Genomic DNA, 20,396 nt, shown 5'->3' with positions numbered 1-20,396 from the left:
AGTAGGTCTTTATTAGTTACCTGTTTTATATATAGTAGTGTGTTATGTGTTAATCCCAATCTCCCAATTTATCCCTCCCCTCCCCTTTTCCCCCCTGGTAACCATAAGTTTGTTTTCTACTTCTGTGACCTAGACTTTATCATACTGAGTGAAGCAAGTCAGACAGAGAAAGGCAAATATCATACGATATCACTTATATGTGGAATCTAAAAAGATGGTACATATGAACCCATCCCTCTTGCCTTTTCTTGCCAGCGTTCTCTGGTGGGGGCACTCACCTCTCTTGGCTTCCTTATTTGTTTACCTCCTTTGTGCCTGCATTGGCCTAGCCTCCGAAAGGCAGCTGTGATAGAAAAGACTTAAGAGCAGAGGGATGTGGATGAATAAACCTCCAGACCCCAGTCCTGAAACCCTGAATTAAGGACAACCTGGTCACTTCCTGGGCAAACATATGTTGATTTAGTAACCTGGCAGAAAACTCCAGAATGCCACTTCCTCTATCTGTGCAAGCTATTTATTTAAAAAGAAAAAAAAAATATCCTAGCAATGGAATCAATTTCTGTCTAGAAACAGAAAGAAAAGGGAAGGATGGGGTCAGGGGCCTGAGGAAACTTGGAAGAAGAGGGAACTATGAGTTAGAAACAAAAGGGCAAAATGAGCTCACGGGAGACAGACTCATACAGTGTCTCAGGGTTATTCCTATATGGGAGAAGTACAGGGATTCATTTAAAACAGCAAGAGAAATATTTTCATTCAGTTAGCAAGTATCTATTAAGCATTTCTTAAGTATCAAGGACTGTTCTAGGCATGTAGATACCAGGATTAATATGGAATCAGAAAGAAGGGCCACTCTCAACTGTGCATAATCTCATGGGGGAGACAGATGTGTAAAGAGAAAGTTATAACACAGGGTGTGTCTCAGTCAGTTCTGATGCTATAACAAAGCACTGTACAAAGACGGGGTGGCTTATAAACAACAGAATTTTTTTTTTCTTAAAGCTATGGAGGCTGGGTGGGCTGGATGTCTGAGCTCAGGGTACCAGCACCATTGGGTTCTGGTGAGGACCCTCTTCCGGGCTGCAGACTTTCAAATTCTCGTTGTGTCTTCACATGGTGGAAAGAGAACGGGCGAGCTCTCTGGCCTCTTCCTATAAGGGCACTAATCCCATTCATGAGGGCTCCACCCTCATGACCTATTACCTCGCAAAGACCTCTCCAAATACCACCAAAATGGAATTAGGGTTTCAACATGTGAATTTGAGAGGAAATAAAACATTCAGTTCATTGCAGGACAGGACCTACTCTAAAGAATGGAAGCATGATATGAAACAGAAGGATCAGAAGGTCACAGCTGGTGAGGGTCTCACAGGTGAGACAGGCTTGAACTGAGTCTCGATGAATTTATTAGCTTAATGTGAGTGGGGTAGGTGGTGGAGTACCAATCCTGGCAGGGAGAACATCAAGTTCAAAGGCACAAGGCAATTTAGAATGTGGAACATGTTTAAAAAAAAAAAAAAAAGCATTAAATAATGAATCAGGCTGAAGCGGGAGTAGGGGGTAGGGGGGTGCTGTATGGGAATGATGAGTGAGGGAGGGGGAGGGTGGAAAAGGGGAAAGATGAGTTTGAAGAGATAGACTACAGACCAGAGAGAGCTCATCAGTGGCTTTATACGCAGCCTAAAGAATTTGCATTTATCCTGAGACGCTATGAGGAACCACTGAAGCCTTGGTCATAGGATAGTAGTATGATCAGGTTTGCACTGTAGGAAGATGACTTTGGAAGCGGTGAGAAGAAAGGATTTGAGAGGGCACCATTGGAGATTGGGCGACTAGTACCGATGAAGTGGAATTGCTGCAACCCAGGCACAGAATCATGAGAATCTGAACAAGGGCAGTGGCAGGAGGGATGGCTGTCTATATCAGGGCAAAAGGGTCCAGGTGGGAGCCTTGGAGGTCTGAATTGCTGGTAACTGTTATTGTGTACATTTGATGGGTGTCACTAAGAAATAGAGCACAGCTCTATTTTTTTATACTTGTAACCAGTCAATATTTTATAATTATTCATGTTGGAAGTATACTTTTAGCATGTCTAGAATGGTGCAATTTTTGTTGTTAATTTTGTAATTCATACACAACTTGAAAGAGATAGAGCCTCTTGGCAAAGACATTATAAAATCATTATAGGATCTCTTTTAAGGTGGTGAGATGTCCATGGCTTTCTGGAAGGGTGTGGGAGGCTGGAAACCAGCCCACAGGGCAGGGCTTAGGTTCTCCCCAGGGGCAGGCATTGGACTCAGGCATCTAACTGGGAGGTTCTGAGGGTCTGGCATTCTGAGAGATGGGTTCTTCTTGTTGGGAGAACATGTCAGGGGAGGAAGGGGTACTTGTTAAATGGCTATAATATTCAGAACCAGCCTCACAGGCATGCAACTTGTGTAGTCCACAGGTCCTACACTCAGAAGGGCCCCCAGGCTTTGGTTTCAAGACCTGCTGTTGTCATCTTGAAATTTTTAGTAAGTTTTTTCTAACAAAGGGGTCTGCGCTTTCACTTTGCAACTGCAAATTATGTAGCCTGTTCTGACAATGCACGCTGAACCATGGTTATCTCATTTGGTCCTTCATCAGACATCCCTGAGGGTGGCATTGCTAGCTCTACTTCAGAGAAAATCAAGCTGATGCTCAGACAAGCAAGGTCGCTGAACTACAGTACACACTTAGTGAGTGGAGAGAGCTAAGATTCCACCCCAAGTTTTTGATCTCTTTATACTACCTATTCAGAGCTAGTCCTTGGCCCGGGCACAGGAAATGTAGTGGGAAGACCTTTACCATGGCTTCCTGCAAGTTCAGTATCATTTCTTCCCACCCCAGAAAGAGAGATAACCTTTCAAATAATGAGCTTCTCTTATTTCAAAGGAAACGTGTTTAGCTCCAAAGAGTCTCAAACATTGCTTGTGGTTATATTTCATTTCTGGCTCCTAAAGATGGGAATAACGAAGAACCACAGGTACAAAAATGAGTAACTTAATGGATTCTTTTTTTTTTTTTTACGCTTGTTTCTTCTTTTGAAGTATAGTTTGTTTACAATGTTGTCTTAGTTTCAGGTGTACAGCAAAATGATTCAGTTTATATATATATATATATATATATATATATATATATATATATATATATATATCCTTTTTCAGATTGTTTTCCCTTATAGATTATTACAGGATATTGAGTAGAGTTCCCTGTGCTATACAGTACGTCCTTGTTGGTTATCTATTTTATATATAGTAATGTGTATAAGTTAATCCCAAACTCCTAATTTATCCCCCCACCAACTTAATGGATTCCTGCCTTCCCAGTCTGCCAGTTATCCCTTGAGAGGTGCCTATAGCACCTGGGAAGTCCAGCCATCGCCACTCAGGGGCCAGGGCAGGTGAGAAAATGCCAGGCCACCCTGGGTGGGGAGCTGGGGTGGCCATGCCTGGTGGCCTGACCCAGTGTTGAAGAGCACAGGGGTCACTGCCAGCACCTGGATTCTGACCCTCCCCCTAACTTCTCCGTGAGTCAGTTTCTTTAACTGTGAGATGGGGGTATTCCTAAGATCTGCCTCCAAGGGTTGATGGGAGAAATAATGGGAGAAACAAGGCAGGCAAAGAGCAGAGCACAGAGCTTGGCCCACAGTGAACACTCAGCAAATGGGAGCGGTTATTATTTGATGACGTTGTCTGTGTTAAGTCAGGAAGGCTGCCCTCCAGGAAGTGAAGGTCCGCAGGAATCTAGCTAGCTGGGGAGTATCAGTGACCGCTCAGCTGTGGAAGGACAGGCCCGGCTAAGCACTTCCTGATGAATGAAATGAGGCCCTAGCTAGACGTCTGCCTCGCTTTGTTCTGACCATCCTGGCTGGAGAGCCGGGGTGAGCACAGGCCCCTTCAATAAACGGTCTCACGTAAAACTCCTCATTGATTACACAATGCAACCTTAACCATGGGTGTAGAAGAAGAACAGGCTTTCTCTCGGAGTAGCTTGTTCAGATATACGCGAAGCAGACCAGGAAAGCTGCCTACGTTTATAGGTACAAAGCCTGAACCCAGGCAAGAAAAAAGATAAATTGCAAGGCAGGCTTTTCAGTCAAGTGGCACATGCCAGCCCCAGCCAAGTTCTTTCTGAGCCCTTCCCCTTTGGCCACTATTTCTTTGAAGTCCTTAACTGTATTTGCACTTCTGAGCTTCACCTTTTGAATGCAAAAGACACGGGAGGAAAATATAGAACACTAATCTTCTATCGAGACTGAACAGATTCACTAGAGAATCATCATAAATGCATCATAAAATGCTTTCCATTTCAGAGCAGGCAAAGTCTCAAGTAAGGTCCCAGAGGAAGCAGGCTGGCGAAAGCGGCTGAGAGTAGCAAGAACAACCCGACCCATGGTTCTCTAATAACTTAGTTGTTGGGAGCATGGTAGGGTACTTGCTGGCCCTTCAGACATTATGAAAACTGCAAATTTTGCAAGCATTTTTAAAATCCTGCATTTCAGAGTTAAATGTCCTCTTACTAGACACATACACACACCAAAAGTGTTTCTACAAATCTAGACGTGGCATTTTAAAAACATGGCTGCAATGAACATTGGGGTGCACGTATGTTTTCGAATTATGGTTTTCTCCACATATATGTGCAGGAGTGGGATTTCTGGATCCTATGGTAGTTCTATTTTTAGTGTTTTAAGGAACCTCCATACTGTTCTAACACAACATCGTAAATCAACTGTGCTCCAATAAAGTTTTAAAAATAAATTAAAAAAATAAAAACATTTTGGGCACACTTCCTATCAAGGGTTGGGGTCTAGGTGCCCCCGTCACGAATCTGGGTGGACTTGTGTCTGCTCCATCCACAGTACCGATATGGGATGGAAGAGGTTATGCTAGATGATTTCCTAAAATAGGTCACGAAAGGTCTCACAACTTCTGCCTGCTTCGTGGAAGCCTAGACTACCTGGGGCCCCCGAGGTTAAGGAGGCTATGGCAGACACCTCAGTCCACTGTCCCAAATGATTCCAGACTTTCAAGATGCCAGACCTGAGTGAAGCCATCTGAGATCCTGCAAAGCAGTGCATCTCCCATCTGAACTCCACCTCACAACCAACCTCTGCTAACTCCACACAGAAGATGAATCACTCAGCCAAGCCCAGCTTGGATTCCTGACCTACAATATTGTTAAGACATAAGAGTTTCTATGTTAAGCCACTAAGTTCTAAGGTAGCTCTTCCACAGCTGTAGATAGCTGGAACACTAAATGAACTTCCTTGACTCTACCAGCCTGTAAGCAAGAACATGGTTGCACCCATTTCCCAGAAGAAAGTTTCCAAGGTCCCATCCTCACCAGCTCTTCAGGAAACCGAGTCCCCAAATGGGCTCTTCACAGATACTTCTAGAATCCAGAGTAAATGTCCCCACAGGCTAGTCTTCTTGGCTTCCAAGCATGCAGCACTCTGCGTTCCGCGTTGTCCTCCAGGCTCACTTGGATGCCCTCATTTGTGCCAAAGGCACCACCCTGAGACAGGCTGGGACCTGGGACCTGGGACCCTTTGCTGCAGTGCTTGCACCTGGACAAACATCTCTTCGAGCAACAAAATACAAAGAAACTATAAGGGACTAAAAATAACTGCGTACATGTGCAGTTGGGGCAAATAATGGACAACAAGATACAAAAAGACCAAAAACCCAACTGCCACTTCTGAAGAGCCGGGAGCAAAAGCAGGGTACTGCGCATGCCCCCTGCACACAACACCACCTAAGGGGTGGGCAGACCACCTAAACCACCCCTCTGGCCCAACCCTGGGACACACCCCTACCCTCACCCCCATGGAAGGAACCAGCTCACACCCCCACCCCCATGCCGGGTAAGCGAGCAAGGGAAACTGTTGCTTGTTCTCCCTCCCTCCTGCTGAAGCGGGGGCCCCAGTAAAGCCTTGCCTGAATTTCTTGTCTGGCCTCATCAATTCCTATTGATTGAGGAGGCCAAGAGCCCTGGTCAGTAACAATCCCATGCAGAGCTCATGTCCGTGGGGCTGTGGCTCTGACAGCCTCAGGAGCCTGAGGAGATCCTTAGGAAAATATTGCCCTTGCCCCTGTATCACCTCTCTCTGGGCCTGGAGTCATCTGAGTCCAGGGTTATGTGGGGAAATGATCTTTTTTTGCTCAGAATTATCTTCCTTCCTCCCCAGGGCTCACTCAAGCCTAAGATAAAGTTTCATTTATTTTCTGTAATCTCAAGCCTGGTTTCCTTAGCTCTGTTGAAATAGATTCTTGGCTGGCTGACTTGCTCATTGTTCTCTAGATGCGGTGAAAATCTAAAGCTACTACAAATGATGCCCATGTTGGGAACCCCCATATTCACAGAAGACACTCATTTAGACACTGCACTTTCCATTACAAAGCATTTTCCTGTTACTTGTTTATTACATGGCTGGGCACAGCACACCTTGCTCTGCAATTTAGATCCTACATGAAACCATTCTATATGCAATGCTACAAGCCCATTTCCTAACAGTCAAATGGTCAAGTCACATATGTTATACATTTAAAATGTCAACTTTAATCTGATGTTCTACAACCCCAAGCTTTGCCTTTTCTCCTATATAGAGCTGCAATCCTAAAATGCCTAAAGAGCATAATCAAATATTCTAAAAATCTTCTGCAGAGTCACACTGAATAACTGGGTGTAATGGAACTAAGAATATATGCTGCCCACTAGAGACTCACTTCAGAAATAAGGCAACATATAGATTGAAAGTGAAGGTATGGGAAAAGATATTCCATAGAAATGGAAACAAAGAGAAAGCTTGTGTAGCTATACTCATAAAAGACAAAAAAGACTAAAGCAAAGACTGTCATAAAAGACAAAGAAGGGCACTACATAATGATAAAGAGGTGAATCCAGCATGAAGATATAGCATTTATAAATATAAATACATCCTACATAGGTGCACCAAAATATGTAAAGCAAATATTAAGAGACCTAAAGAGAGAAATGGACAGACAGCAATAAAATAATAGTAGGGGAGTTTAACAGCCCCACTTACATCAATGTACAGACCATTCAGAAGAAAATCGATAAGGAAGCATTGGCCTTAAACAACACTTTAGACCGTATGAATCCTATGTCTCTTGATAGTCTTATGGGGTTTCCTTATATGTAACAATTTGTTTTTTTCTTGCTGCTTAAGGTTTTCTCTTTATCTGTAATGTTTGACATTTTACTTATAGTGTGTTTTGGTGTGGATCTCTTTGGGTTCATCTTTTATGGGACTTGGCTTCCTGGACCTGGATGTTTGTTTCCTTTCCTAGGTTAGGGAGGTTTTCAGCTGTTATTTCCCCAAATAGTTTTTCTTTTCTCTCTCTCTTCTCTGGGACCACCATAATGTGTGAATGTTATTCTACTGGATGTTGTCCCATAGGTGTCTTATCTTCCATTTTTTTTTTCATGTGTTTTTTTCCTTTTGCTGTTCTGTATGGGTGAGTTCCATTATTTTGTCTTCTAGCTTGCTGATCCATTCTTCTGCATCATCTAGTCTGCTATTGAACCTCTTGTGTATTTTTCAGTTCAGTTATTGCATTCTTCAGCTCTGTGACGTCTGTTGGTGTTTCTTATATTTTCTATCTCTCTGTTGAGTTCAGCCATTCTTCTTCTGAGTTTCTGAGCATCTTTTTGATCCTTGTTTTGAATCCTTTATCAGGTAGGTTACTCATCTTCATACCATTAAAGTCTTTTTCTGAGGTTTTGCCTTGTTCTTTTGTTTGAAACATACTTCTCTGTTTCTTCATTCTGCCTGACCCTCTGTTCCTATTTCTATGCATTAGGCAGATCAGTTACATATCCCAGTCTTGAAGGAGTGGCCTTGTGCAGAAGATGGACTTATTCAAACTTGCCTTAGCTCTTGGTTGTCTTTCAAAGCTCTGGGATTGTCTAAATCACCTGACTTATTCTTGATATGTCTCCTTTGTTGAGATTATGCTGAGACATGTCAGTGTCCCAAAGGGAGGAATCTCATTTAGCGCCTAGTTTTTGGTTGACTGGAAGACAGACCCTCAGGCAGCAGCTCTTACAGTATGCAAATATATACAGACTTGTGAGGCCACAACTGTAATCCCTACTGGCCTCCAGAGCAGATCTGGAGGTGTCCCATGGGTGATGGTTACACAAATCAGGGCTACAGATGAGTATATAAGCTCTTTGCTGTAAGGTCTTATCAAGCTTTAGTGAGGCTGAAGGAGTGTGAAGGGATGGTGTCTCCCCACTTACACTCCCTGGGAGCAACTCCTTGGACCCTAGATGTGGCGGAAACCTGAAGCCCGTCCCTCAGACTGAAGCTCCAGGACAAGGAAACAAGTGTTTTTCACAGAAAGGTGGGTTGTGTTTCAGTTTGCTGTCTGTGCAGTTCCCTGGGGGTCGTGGCCTACCAATAACTGTCTTTCCAATTGTTACAGCCCTGTGGAGCTCAGTACTTTCAGCTCCCTTGGCCACGAGGGCCAGGGGATCAAGGGGTGTCCCCTGTGTGGATTGTGTGCATGTGCTGGCTTTAGCAAGGCAGCTGGAGAGCATAGGGAGTGGGGCACAGTCACCAGCTTCAGAAAGGCCCTGGGAAAATGTCTGGACTGCATACACCTGTGGGTTTTAGCAATGCAGCAGGAGAATGCCTTGCTTATGCATGTGTGCTGGCTTTAGGCTGGGAGCGAGAGAATGCCCCGACCATTCATGCTCACCAGCCCCATCCAGGAAACAGAGTGCTGCAACTACCCACATTCTCTGGCTTCAGCAAGGCGGCAGGACTGTGCCTGGAATAGTGGCAAGAGGTGTGCCCTTGGGGCAGGTGGAGAGTGTAATAACGGCACCTGCCAGCACCTCTGTCTCCAGGGAGAGTTTCAACTGCCGCCCGTCCCTTCAGCAGAGGCTTTTAGGTTAGCAAATGAGTCCCCTTCACATATAGTCTAGATGCTTTTCAAACTGCTGTTTGTTCACTGGGTCTTGGGGTGTGTGAGATTGTATGTGAGCCCTTTAAAAAGGAAATCTCAGTTTCTTATAGCACTTTGGGTCCCTTGGACACCACCTATTGGTTTTCTTAGCCAGGTATTTTGGGGGTTCATCTCTCTGATGTAGCTCCCAGGGGTTGGGGTATCTGATGTGGGGCACCAACCCCTCGTTTCTCCAGAAGAAGTGCTGGATTGGTGAGATCCCCCCCTATTGTGAGTCACCATGTCAGGGGTGGGGATTTTGCTAAGACCGTGTCTCTGCCTTTCCTACCCATCTCGATGTGGTCCTTTTAACCTTTGTTGTGAAGAAGTAGTTCATGTAGGTTTCAGATCTTTTTTTTTTTTTCCTTTAACACATGTTTATTAACCATTTCTCATGAGATAGGCACTGAGGGAAATGAAAGCATGAATAGGACCAACCGCTCCAATTATCTATTTGAGGACACACACACATAAAGAACTGCAAAACAATTCGACAAAGGTTTGTGTGAGGTCCTGCTGGAACAAGGAGAAAGGGGTCAGGTGTTTAGCCTGGCTGTCTGGAAGAAAATTCCAGAGAAAGGACATTTAAGTTGCTTCCTGAAGGGAACAACCCCACGTGAAAATTTCCAGAGGCAAGACAATATGAGGCCTGTTTGGGGAACAGAGTGAAATTCCACATACACGTGAAGGAAGAGTTTTTTACTTATTTGACATTATGTCGCTGACATTTACTCTTCAAAGGACTTCAAATGCATGAGCTCATGCATTTTTTTAATCTTCAAATTAGGTTTCAGATCTTTTTCAAAGAGAAATGATCCAGATGTAGCTATAGATTTGGTGTGTCCATGGAAGGAGGTGAGGTTAGGATCTTCCTATGCCACTATCTTGGACTCCCCTCTCCTTGGCATTAACATTTCTAGACATTTTACCATGTCATGAGAAAATTAAAAGAAGAAATGTGAAGTGTATCAGTGAGTAAAGAAAATGAACAAAGGAGAACTGCTGGGGCAATTCCAAGGTGAGCGCATAGGGCTGTGTTCACATCATTTCTCTGCATCACACTTTCTTCATCTGTAAATGTGAGATAATTCGTATTTATTTTGAAGTGTTATTAGAAAAATTAAATAAAATAACATATGTGCTGCTTGGCAAAATATAATCAATTAGATTTATTATTACTTAGATATCATGTATACTTTTTATTAATGTTAAAAGTTTAATAATGGTATTTTCATTGTATATTTATTTATGGTTACCTTCTGTTTGAGCTAGTGATCCCTGTTTTCTATTGAGAGTGGTGATTTAGTTTTCTTTGCTTGCAATTAGAGTAAGAATAAAAGAGTCAACTTAAAGAAAAACGTTAAGCAAGCAATAGTTCAGTAGGTACATGGACATAAATGACAAATCTTGAAAGTGACATGGGAATGATTGAGTCTGTGAGTTAAGAGACTTTTCCACCACCCTATCAGACTCAAGATTCCCTTCTGTAACAAACTCTTGTATTTCCCTCTTTTCTATTTAGAACTGAAAAATCTAAATAATAAAACTTGCCTGCTTATAATGCACATTATTTTCAGAAAAGTTTTCAGACATTCTATATTATTAACAGTAATATAACAGAAATAAAAGTGAGGTTGTCTCTGGTAAAATAATATGCATCTCAACATGAAATGCTCAGGTATGACGGATGACAACAGAAGAAGTTATCAAGCAGTTGGATAATTGGGCCAATATACAGAATCACTGTAAATGCAACAGCTCCAAGTGCAGAACCTGGGCAGATGTGCACATCCGTGACAAGTATTGGGAGACAGTGACAAGATTTTCTTAAATAGTGAAGTTCTAAATGAGATAAAGTTCAATCTTCTCTCACTACACTATGGTTTTATTCTTGGAAATTCAGTAGGAAATTAAAGTCTTCCAAAAAAACACTGTGTGTTAAGTTCCAAGTTCAGGTCATTAGAAACCAGTGTTTTACTTCCTGGAGAGCCTGGTGGGGCATTAGAAAGTCATGCAGTGCACAATACCGTACTGTTAGCTGCAGGTACTATGCTGTACAGACCTCTAAAACTTACCCATCTTGCATAACTGAAACTTTATATCTATTGAGCAACAATTTTACATTTTCCGCTCCTCTCAACCCCTGGCAACTGCCATTCTATTCTCTGCATCTATGAATTTGACCATTTGAGATACCTAATATAAGGGGAATCGTGCAGTATTTGTCCTTCTGTAACTGGCTTATTTCACTTAGCATAATGTTAAGAGGATAGATCTCATGTTAAGTGTTCTTACCACAAAAAACAAACAAGCAAACAAACAAACACAAAAGAACACAGGAAATTTTTAGAGGTGATGGATATGCTTAGTACCTTGACTGTGGTGATGGTACCATGGCTGTATGCGTATGTCCAAACTCATCAAAATATACACATTAAATGTTTGAAACATTTTGTATATCAGTTATACCTCAATAAAGCTCAGGAAGAAAGAGAGATAGAGAAAAGGAAGGAAAGAAGGAAAGAGAAAGAGAAAGAGAGAGAGAGAGAAAGAAAGAAAGAAAGAAGAAAGAAAGAAAGAAAGAAAGAAAGAAAGAAAGAAAGAAAGAAAGAAAGAAAAAGAAAGAAAGGAAAAGAAAGGAAGGAAGGAAGGAAGGGAAAAGAAAAGAAAAGAAAGAGAAAGAAGAAAAGAAAAGAAAAGAGAAGAGAAAAAAGAAAAGAATGGAAGAAAGAAAGTCAAGCCAAGCAGTGGACAATTCTTCAATTGCAAGACCACCCCATACATTACAGTATATCTAGCATCCCTGACTCCTGCCTATTAAATGGCAAAAGAACCCCCAATTTTGAGTCAAACACCCCCGGAGATTGGCAGAATGCTCCTAGGATGTGGTACCATTCCCACTCCCACAGACAACCAGTGTTTTAAGAGCGAGGACCTTAGAGTCAGAGGATTTTTATATATCCTGGTTTCTTTATTTATGATCTTGGGGAAGTGACTTAAATTCTAACCTGTTTAATGTAAATGTAACCAGGTGTTATGGGTTTAATTTTGTTCCCCCAAAGGAGTAAATTAGAGTCCTAACCCACAATACCTCAGAATGTAACCTTATTTGGAGATAGAGTCTTTACAGAGGTAAGCTAAGATGAGGTCATTAGGGTGGGCACTAAACCAATATGACTGGTGTCCTTATAAAATGGGGAAATTTGGACACAGACACACATGCAGGGAGAATAGTATGTGAAGATGAAAGCAGAGATCAGGGTGATGCTTCTACAAGGTAAAGAATACTGAAGAGTGCCAGAAAATCACCAGAAGCTAGGGGAGAGGGATGGAACAAACTCCTCCTGTCAGCCCTCAGAAGAAACCAACCCAACTGATCCCTTGATATCCGACTTCGAGACTTCAGAATAGTGATACAATAAACTTCTGTTGTTTAAGCCACTCATTTTGTGGTACTTTGTTATGATAACCCTAGCAAACTAATATATCAGGATAATATTTTTGCAAAATTAACTATCTCATTTTAATTTTCTTCTTAAATCTTTGTTCTCTTGCAGCATTTCTCTTCTTGTTAAATCTATTTAATATAAATATAGGCTTGAAAGATAGATAAGCTTTCTGCAGAGAAGATATGCTAAGATAAACGTATTAAGGTTGGGGTTTGTAGATTCAACCATGATGGTCTTCCATGACACAGAGACGATACAATTTTCTACCACTAACATTTAGCCAAGAAGCCAGAGTTAGGAAGAAGACAAATATGACATGACATCCCAGCTTGTCCATTCTCAGCTTGAGGGATTGTGAGAAAGTAGGGGAGGCCAGAAACAATCTCCTCTCTATAAGGTTTCACAGCTTTGAAGCAGGGAAAAGCTGTGTGTGTGTGTTTTTCTTATCAATTCTTTTATTTTTATTTCTTTCTTTTTAAAATTTTATGTTTTTTAATACATTTTAAAGGTTATTTTCCATTTTCAGTTATTACAAAATACTGGCTGTATTCCCCATGTTGTACAATAGATCCTTGTACCCTGTCTTACACCCAGTAGTGTTTTGATAGTTTTTTGGAAATATCGAAGGCAGAAGAGACATTTTACCTTCTCTTTGGGACACCTGAGAGAACCTGCTTGCCAGACTACCTCTTTATCAGCATGAAGGTGGCTGCCGGCTTTTGAGGAAATGTGATAGCGTAAAGGATGCTCGAGTATACTCAGAGTCTCCCTTTGCTTCCATGTGTGAAGGATGGGAATGCTCACCTAAGATATCCATTATCCTCCCAAGGCTAGCAATACAGAGGATAGAGAACAATAATGAATGCCTTGATCAGTGGCATGATGAAAGAGAGGCAAAAATGAAGAGAGATCTATGGTGGTTTCAAGAGCTAAGCGGAGGTGAAGTCATGTAGGGAGTATCACCAGACACAGAATGCAGCTGCAAATGCCAATAAGGGGAGCATCAGACAGATGGGTCAGGCATGAAGCAGTGAACACACAAGGAGTTAGGGGGACCCTTTCTACACTATGCCATGAGTTAGTATAAGATCCTCACATCCCAACCATGCAAATGGAAATTTAGACAGAAAGAAAGGAGAAGGAGATGATAAAAAATTGGGCTTATATACCCAAAGCAATTATACCTTCCTTGTCTAAAGGGATTATTTAAAATACAGCAGTGGCCATGACGACTTTGGTTTTGAAATATCCCCAATCCTTTCACGAAATTAAAGTAACTAAGATAGCAAAATCAGAAATCCAAAAAATACATTATCAACCAAACTCTATGACAGTGTGTCCTCATAAACCTGAGAATACAGAATGATGAGCAATACCAACTAAGAAGCTAGACCCTTGCAGGAGCAGCAGCTTTATTAAAAAAAAAAAAAAAAAAAAAAAAAAGAATGTCGGAAAGAAGGCTTTTAATAGCCCTAGAGCTTGGGACCTCATAATTTGTCAACAAGTGTTTACTCCCCAAAGAAGAAATCCTCTGGAAGTAGAGGATTCCACACACATATCTGAAAATGATTAAAACTAACACAGAGCTTCCCAGTCTCCAATTTGAAGGTGAGTGAGAATGGGCTACAGAAAGGTAGGATGGCGTTGGGGTTGCCTGAGCCTCCAATGTTCTCAGAAAACCCAGCAGAAATTCTTTGCTGGACGTATAGAACTCACTGAGGTATAGAACTATACTGAGGAGAAACTGCTCAAACCAGAGCCCTACTTGGTCAGAGCAGGAAAATCAGGGTAAAGAAAGGAAACATTTCTAATACTAGTGTGAAACAGGTCCTCACTAGGAGAGGAGACCTAACTCAGAAAGAAGCAAAAATTGTAGCTATATGGGGAAAGCATTAAAAAAAAGAAAAAGAAAACGTTTGGGGAATGGCAAAAGGAGCCATAGGTTTAGGAAAGTTTTCCTAGCACACCTCTATTTTCAATATTCTTAAAGTTGAGAAAAAAAATTCAAACATGACAATAGAAAAGGATGAAAGAGAAGATAAAGAGAAAAATTATCTGAATACAGGTACAGAAAGTAAAGACACATCCAAAATATTCCGTAAGCACACAAAACCCAAATATTTCGAAATAAGTAAAAAGTAATTAAGAAAATTTACAAACTTTGAAATAACTACATACATAACCTACATTGATTTAGAAAAGCTCAGAAATAATATGACTAGGAGTTATGGGATGAACTGTATGCCCTCAAAAATTCGTATGTTGAAGTCCCAATCCCCATTACCTCAGAATGTGACTATATTTGGAGATGGGGGTCTTTAAAGATGTAATTACTTAAAAAGCAGTCATTTGGGTGGGCCCTAATCTAATATGACTGGTGTCATAAGAAGATGAGATTAGGACAAAAAGACACACAAAGGGAAGACCATATGAAGACACAGAGAAAAGACAGCCATCTATAAGACAATGGGAGAGGCCTAAAAAGAAACAAACCATTCCAACACCTTGATTTGGGGCTTCTAGCTTTCAGGAATGTAAGAAAATTAATTTCTATTGTTTAAGCCACCCAGTCTATAGTTTGCGATGGCAGTCTGAACTAAGATACAAGTCAAAAGAGTGATATAAATAATATGACCTAACTGAGCTCAGGAGAGGATATAAATGAAAGATAAAGAACTGAAGACTTAAAGAGAAGAAATACAAGTGTGAATAGATACCACAAAAGGAAAGGAAAGTAAATAAATTGCACAAGGTGAAAAACTGAAAACAAAAAAAATAAAATAAATGAAAAAGAGGAAGAAAATGATAGGTACAGAGGACAGGCAAAGAAGAGCCAACACACATGTAATAAGTGACCGTAAAGAGGAAAATCAAAGTGAGAAAACAGATAAATGATAATTAAAATTCCAGGAAAATTTCCCCAAGTAAAAGGGTCTTAAACATAAATACTACAGGGCACATCACATATCAGAGGAAAAATCTGATCCAAAAAATTCTAAACCAGGTATCAGTAAACTGGCCTGTAGGTCAAATCTAGCCCACCTCCTGTTTTTGCAAACAAAATATTTATTGGAAGACAGTAACACCCATTCATTTACATATTTTCTTGGGTTGTTTTCACACTATGATGACATAAATGGGTACTTGCAACACAGGCTGTATGGCCTGCAGAATGTATAATATTTACTCTCTGGCCCTTTACAGAAAGAGTTTGCTGACCTCGACCTATGCCAAGATATATTCCAGTAAAACTATTAGATTATAATAAAATGAAAAAATGAAATGAAATAATAAAATAAATTCACTGAACATCCAGGACAAAACACCAACTCACTTAATTAGCAGCACTTTTAGGGTAAAATAATACTCTATGCCAGTACACAAAAGAATAACATAATTGAGATAGTAAAGTGAAGAAAATATAAACCAAAAATTTAATTTTCACCCGAATTGATCTACAAGTACAAAGGCCACAGTCATACTGTTATTAAAATGCAGGGGCTCAGGGAAACAGTTTCCATGAGCTCTTTCTAAGATGACCCAGAGAACAAGCTTCTGACAACCAAGAAATTATTGGAGAAGCTTTAGGACAGAATATAAGGTGATCATTATTTCACTGTAGCAACAAGATTAAATAAAGGAGGATAAGAGTGACAAAATACATGCAATTGTTACTTGAGCTGACAATGTAAATATAACTATGAAAGAGGTGAGAGAGGAACATAGAGCGATAATAAGGAAAGCAGACCATGCATGCTGATTGTCTTATAGATATTAACTGGTACTAAAAGGACATTACTTTAAATTAGCTTGTGGGGAGAGAAAGGAGGGAGAAGTGGTTCCTGGTTAACTATAAGATTGCTTATGATAGAAAATGAAGACAAAAATCTTTAAAAAGTGAGACTATACAATATAAACATATCACATAAAAGATAACTTTTAGAAAAAAACACAAAACTTTCTAAATAGCAACAGTATACTTAAAAGAGAGAGACAGACAGACAGAAAGAGCAAAGAAAACAGATAACTTTCTAGAGGGAACACAAATGTCCATTAGTAGGGGAGTCGTTGAACTGAATCACACGATGTAATACTATGCAAATGAGTGATCACATTTTAGAGGGAACACAAGTGTCCACCAGTAGAAGTTTGTTTAACTGACTATGTAATACTATAATGGATCCACATGATGTAATATTGTAAGTGACTAGGATGGATCCACCTGATGTAATACTATGTAATACTATGATGGATCCATATGATGTAATACTGTACAAAAGAATGATTGTCATCCAGCATATGTTGTTCTACAAGGTATACACAGTTGTAAAAGATATTGCTCTGCAACTATAGAACAGTGTGCAAAGTATGCTGTGTGTAAAAAAGGAGGGAACCACGCACATATAAGTATTGCTGATATTAAAAAAAAAAACAAAACAATGAGGATAAACACCAAATTTATAAAATTGTTACCCTTGGTTCGGGTACCCATACATTTGTTTGTCTAGAATAGCCGTGGTTAATATCTTTTGTATATCAGCAGAAGTAGAGGGGACTGCTTTTTGAAAAGACATCTTAATGGTCTATTTCTGATGTATAGGTAGAATCTGGGCAATTTAAAGGGAGGACAAGAAATAAGAAATGTTAACTCCTGCACATAAAAATATAAAATATTACTCTCTGTATTTTAGAAGTTTGAGTATTATGCTTATCTGTGAAGCTAGTTGTCTTTTTATTTTATTACCTAATTTTTAAACACCTTATTCTTTCTTGGTGCCTTTAATGATTTCCATCCAAAGGGGTCCAAGGTTGTAGGCATCTTTATAAAAAACTAGGCTCAGGAAACTCTTTTGGGGGTTCACTCTCACCCTGTGCTTTATATTTCTACTTATCTGACCTCCAAAGTCTCCACCCTTTCGCCTTGCCACCTAAATTCTCCTCCTTGGCCTAAACCTTTCTCAGAGGTGCCACATTTGGATATTGTAAGAAGGCTTAAAAAGGAAGAAACACAAATGGATTTGGAGAGACCTGTACAAGGCACCTATCTTAAGAAGGACAAGTCTGCAGTCAGCGGATATTTCAGACAAAGCCTCTCCTTTTCCCTTTGTTCACCAGATGGCGGTTTTATCACTCCCTACCAGTTTGCATTCTCAGTGACCAACTCCATTTTCTTTTATCTCAGGCCCCCTTTTCAGTGATTGTGGTAAAATTAGATAGAGCTAGAATCCTTTTATTTTATCGCATTTCCAATGTAGGCCTTATCTATTGACACTGGGAAGGACACAATGGTCTGAACTGTGTTCCTGGTGCCAAAGAATTGGATATCCTGTTCCTCCCAGAGAGGTGTTTGCCAATACTTCCTGACTACCATGCATCCAAAATTCACATGATCAAGGACTGTCCTCCAAGGACAAATAACTTTTAAAAGAGGATGAAGTCCCCATGTTCAGGCTCTGATATCTCCTCCTAAAAATGACCCCAGTACTAAGTATTGAAGAGGCCAGAGAGGCTGCTAATTGTCCACAATGCACAGGACAGCCCCCACAACAAAGAATTATTGGCCTAAGATGTTAATAGTGCCAAGGTTGTGAAACCTTGAATTAGAGTACAATTTAAATGTTGTAACAAAAAGACCTAGAAATAGAGTGATTCAAACAAGATAGAACTGGATGTGTCTTTGTCTAGGATGGGAAAGGTGGACCTAAAACCACACCCAGGCTCCTTACCTATTGTTGCTCTGTATTCCTCTATGGTGTCGACCTTGACAAATGGTTGAAGCTGGCTTTCCAGCCTTGCCATAACATTCTGACTCATATGTATGAGTTTACTAGGGTTGTCATAACAAAATACCACAAACTGGGTGGCTTAAACAACAGGAATTTATTTTCTCACAGTTCTAGAGGCTGGATGTCCAAGATCCAGGTGAGGCCTCTCTCCTTGGCTCACAGACAGCTACCTTCTTGCTGTGTCTTCACACGACCTTTCCTCTATGTACACATATCCCTGGTGTCTCTTCCTCTTCATATAAGGACACCAGTCATATTGGATTAAGGCTCCATCCTTATGACCTCATTTAACCTTAAAAGGCCCTATCCCTACACACAGTTACACTGGGGGTTAGGGCTTTGATATATGAAATTTGAAGGTATGTAATTCAGTCCACAACACCACGGGAAAGGAGAAGAAGAGAAATTAGAGGGCAAACAATTTCGTTTTCTAGGGATTTCACCCAGAAGTTGCATAAATCATTCACTCTTATATATCATTGGCCAGAACTTAGACACATGCCCTAGCTAACTGCAAAGAAGGCTGGGGAATATATTCTTTAGCTAGGCGGCCATGTGCCCAGCTAAATAAAACTCAGGGGACTATGTTAATCAAAGGAAAACTGTTTAAAAAAGAGATAGAATTCTACAAACTGGAAAATGATGGTTTGTTCTCATTTTTGATCTAGCATTTCTCCAATATAATGCCTCTTGGATTCACCCCCTCTATCACGGCTTACAGGATAATGATATCTATTCCCATGTAGGAACCAAGCACTGTGGAAACTATACCCATCCCTAGATACTTTTTCATTTAGAAGAGAGTCACAAAACCATAGCCACAAGAAAACAGTATTTCCCCAGTGGCAGTGTTGAGTCCAGGAAAATGTACTCCCACCCTGAGACACTGTGTGTCTCTTATTTTGTCTCTAGAATTTAAGAATAGTGAGAAAGGCTCTGTGGATAGGAAACTGGAAGAGAAAATGCCTATGCTCATGTCCTTTAAATTAACTTCTTTTTCTGCTGTCAAACACTCGGATCTCTGTCCCTAAAGACTGAGGCTGAGATGTGGTTCTTAAAGATGGAAAACTATCTCTGAAGAGAAGATTATCTGTTAATATATTAACAACCATCATATCTGATATATATCTTAAGCATGACCACAACATAATACACTTTATTTTAGCATATATTACCTCAGTTACTATATTGACATTGAATAATTGTAATTCTAATGCTAAATTTTCAGGTAGTTTATGCTGTTAATGGCCAAAACAAGGCCATCGTCCAAGTTATTTGTGGAACTTCAATAACAGACTGTATTTATGTGAAATACCATTAAGCCTTAGTGGGAGTTATGGAGCAATTACGCCAATGGGAGTTGAAAGAGGGTGGGTGACCTTTCACAACTGTCCAAGGAGCACCCATCAGAAAAAGCCAACTCACCGTTCTTCTTGTAGAACATAATTTCTCCTTTGAATTCTGTTTTTTCCTCCAAGGACTTTTCTATCTGAAGCATCAGTTGCTCGTTGGTTTCAACCCCGAATAAGAATTTGCAGCTGCAACTCTTCTGCATGACTTCTGTTCGGGCAAATCCAGCAAGCTCACAGAAGCCATCCGAACAGTAGACTATGGGGAAACCCTTAGCCACCTGGGCGTTGGCAAGGATGAAGTTGCTATCTGTAGACCAACAAGGAGAAGACAGCAAGTAAACAAGCATGAGAAATTCTTTGTAAATCGCACTTTCAGTAACAAATCACAAGCACATATGTTTAGCCAACATTACCTAAAATGCAAGTCCTGATGTGCTGGGGTAGAAAAGAGACACCCCAAAACGTAGAACGGCATTGCCCAGCAGAAGTATGTATTAAGCTCCGACTTTGGTTTGCATTTTGAAACACACCATGGAGGGAACAGAGCATTCCTTGGTCTGCTTTGAGGCACTTACCTAAGAGTCAGCGGATAATGCCTTTGAGGCATCTACCTAAGAGTAAGGGATGGTGCTTCTGAGTGTGGCTTCTGGTTCATAGCTTGAATCTGCCACTTGATGTACAGATGACCTTGAACAAATTACTCACATATTCTAAACCTCAGTTTCCCTAGGTCTGATTTCCCTAAAAGCAGACCCTGAGGCAAGGATTTGACTGTAAGCAGTTTATTTGGCAGGTGATTCTAGGAAGTAA

General features: G+C 40.6%; 1 protein-coding gene across 1 annotated transcript in view; it reads right to left on the bottom strand.

Moving 5' to 3' along the window:
* The window catches only part of KCNH8 (potassium voltage-gated channel subfamily H member 8), a 403,459-nt gene that overhangs the window by 255,259 nt on the left and 127,804 nt on the right, over window positions 1–20,396 (bottom strand). Inside the window, exon 2 of the mRNA XM_059921945.1 lies at window positions 19,660–19,893. Within this exon, the coding sequence (XP_059777928.1) occupies window positions 19,660–19,893 (234 nt within the window). The remainder of the gene's footprint in view (window positions 1–19,659; window positions 19,894–20,396) is intronic.

Source organism: Balaenoptera ricei, chromosome 4 (genome assembly GCF_028023285.1).
Source record: "Balaenoptera ricei isolate mBalRic1 chromosome 4, mBalRic1.hap2, whole genome shotgun sequence".
Taxonomy (NCBI): Eukaryota; Metazoa; Chordata; class Mammalia; order Artiodactyla; family Balaenopteridae; genus Balaenoptera; species Balaenoptera ricei.
Note: the sequence above shows the minus strand (reverse complement) of the source record. Positions and strands in the feature narration are given on the sequence as shown.